Genomic DNA, 2,997 nt, shown 5'->3' on the forward strand with positions numbered 1-2,997 from the left:
TGAAAACCTGCTGTTGGAACAACTCTTCAACAAATGGAGAAACACAAGAGATGTGACTTTAAAGCTTTTAGTGACTTCAAGTGAGCAGCAGCAGCAACCATAGCTTTGTGCGAGCGCTCTCTGGGGACGTCTCAGCGAGCTGCTTTTCTACAGACAAAGAGGATGTGTGTAGCATGTTGCATATCACCCTGGGACAGACGTGTAGGAGGACTTTCTCAGGAGTTGTATCTCCTGGGAACTTGCTGTGCTTTCGGTTACATGTGATAAGAGCCACGACACACCATTCTGACTTCTCACAATATTTCATGTGTTAAACAAAGATGTTGTATCATATATAATATGTTTTTCTAACACCTGCTTTAACAGTCACTGTGTTCTGGTCACATCTTCCTCATAAACCAACACAAGTGGAGGAAACTCTCTCTCATCTCCCACACACTCTCTCATGGCAGCTTCAGCTTTCACAGCCATGTCCAAAACATAACAGGATACATTCAGTGCTCCCAGTGTTAATAACAGTGTTATTTTTATTAGTAATTCAAATACTCTCCTCCAAAACGTTTCAGTCTGAAAGAAACACATATGCAACAAGAACAGCTGTAAAAACAACCAGCAGATGTTTTGCTGTTCATAAAGACTCTAAACAGGTTTCTCTCTGGCTCCACCCACTGATGCTGAACTCAGCCAATGAGATGGTCTCTTTCTGCAGAACTACAGCCTGATGTTGAGGAGAAGGCTGTGCAGCAGAGAGGCTGCTTAGTCTTTTCATCCTGCTGAACTTTGTTCATCTGCTGTGTGACTTCAACACCTGAAACATGTTCCTTTACCTGTTTGTACTTTTCTCTCACTGCATAGGTGAGTGTTAGAACACAGAAAAGTCTCATTGTGACAAGATTTGATCAGAGTTATTATTAGCAGATTTCTTCATCTCATTATGCTCACAAAGAAAGAAAAAGACTGACTGACATGAATCATTCATTTGCAGCTTTGGGCTCCATGAACAGCATAAAGCAGGAACGTGCTGAAGAAGCTGTTGCAGAGCGAGGAAACATCAACCTGACCTGTACATACGATGGTCTTATCAACAATATCCAGTGGTACCGACAATACCAGAGATCCAGACCAGAGTTCCTGCTCTACATCACAGAGGGAGGATCAGTTCATGAAGCTGTGTCGGGATTCTCAGCTCACATTGACAAAACAGAGAAACGTGCAGATCTGGAGATCTCCTCTGCTGCAGTGACAGACTCTGCTGTGTACTACTGTGCTCTGCAGCCCACAGTGACAGGAAACACCCAAACTCTGTACAAAGACAACAGAATACTCCACAACATCCACTAGAGGGAGCCACACACTGTTAAACCTCTGATTCTTGTGTCATTGGACTGATGACACACTGAGGACCATCGTCTTTGATTTTCAAGTTTTTTTAACACAACTGAGAAACTGCTGCTGAGAGAGAAGCTGCAGGAGCTGTCAGTAAACACATCCATCATCTAATAGATTACCGACTACATCACTGACCAGCTGCAGTACAGAAGCTCTACAGAGGACAGTGCTGTCTCCATTCCTGTTCACCATGTTCACCTTAGACTCTGAACTGGGCTGAACTGGAAGACCAACACAGAGACCGGAGACAAGGAGACGAGCAGGCTCTGTTTCCTCTGGAAGCTGAGGTCCTTCAGCTGGTGACATCATCATCATCATGGCTCTTTGATTGGCTGCAAACTGGACACGTTTGAAGGTGTGATGGAGACGAGGTCCCTGAACAAACTCCTCTCCAGCATCAGAGTTGCAGTCTTACACGCCTCTCTGCAGCTTCTCTCCTCCTGCTACCCCCCCAAAACCCATCTCCATTGAGACTGTGTCAGCTCCCAAACAGACAAAAGACAAACTAAACACCAGCAACAAACAATTTAAACATAAAAAATCCCAAAGAAAGAACAATACAGTATCCACATCTGAACCAAAGAGTAAAACAGTGAAATGTGGATTATTAAATATTAGGTCTCTCTCCTCCAAGTCTCTGTTAGTACATGACTTAATAATTGATCAACAAATCGATTTACTCTGCCTTACAGAAACCTGGTTGCAGCAGGATGATTATGTTAGTTTAAATGAATCAACACCCCGAGTCATTCTAACTACCAGAAACCTCAAGCACAGGCCGAGGGGCGGTGTGGCAGCAATTTTCACACCAGCCTATTAATCAACCAAAGACCCAGACAGACTTTTAATTCATTTGAAAGCCTGATGCTTAGCCTCGTCCACCCCAGCTGTAAAACTCAGAAACCAGTCTTACTTGTTATCATCTATCGTCCACCTGGGCCTTACACAGAGTTTCTCTCTGATTTCTCAGACTTTTATCTGATTTAGTGCTCAGCTCAGATAAAATAATTATTGTGGGTGATTTTAACATCCATGTAGATGCTAAAAATGACAGCCTCAACATGGCATTTAATCTGTTATTAGACTCAATTGGCTTCTCTCAAAATGTAAAAGAACCCACCCACCACTTTAATCACACTCTAGATCTTGTTTTAACATATGGCATAGAAACTGGACATTTAACAGTGTTTCCTGAAAACCCTCTGCTGTCTGATCATTTCCTGATAACATTTACATTTACAATAATTGATTACACAGCAGTGGAGACTCGACTTTATCACAGTAGATGTCTTTCTGAAAGTGCTGTAACTAAGTTTAAGAATATAATCCACCCACTGTTATCATCTTCAATGCCCTGTACCAACATAGAGCAGAGCAGCTATCTGAACGCTACTCCAACAGAGGTCGATTATCTTGTTAATAATTTTACCTCCTCACTACGTACGACTCTGGATACTGTAGCTCCTGTGAAAACTAAGGCCTCAAATCAGAAGTACCTGACTCCGTGGTATAATTCTCTTTTTTTTTCTTTTTTTTTTGTTTTTGTTTTTTTAACCTGTCCCGTTTGGTTCTTTTGCCATCAGAATTATTGTCTAAAGGCGAAGACAG

General features: G+C 42.2%; 1 gene segment (V, D, J or C); it reads left to right on the forward strand.

Annotated features, from left to right (window-relative positions):
* The first annotated feature begins 766 nt into the window (after positions 1-766).
* LOC120434161 lies at positions 767-1,742 on the forward strand. The segment is given in 3 exon segments: positions 767-855; positions 986-1,281; positions 1,593-1,742. Coding segments are annotated over 3 exon segments (486 nt in total).
* Positions 1,743-2,997: the final 1,255 nt, after the last annotated feature.

The sequence above is a fragment of the Oreochromis aureus genome, linkage group 18, assembly GCF_013358895.1.
Source record: "Oreochromis aureus strain Israel breed Guangdong linkage group 18, ZZ_aureus, whole genome shotgun sequence".
NCBI lineage: Eukaryota > Metazoa > Chordata > Actinopteri > Cichliformes > Cichlidae > Oreochromis > Oreochromis aureus.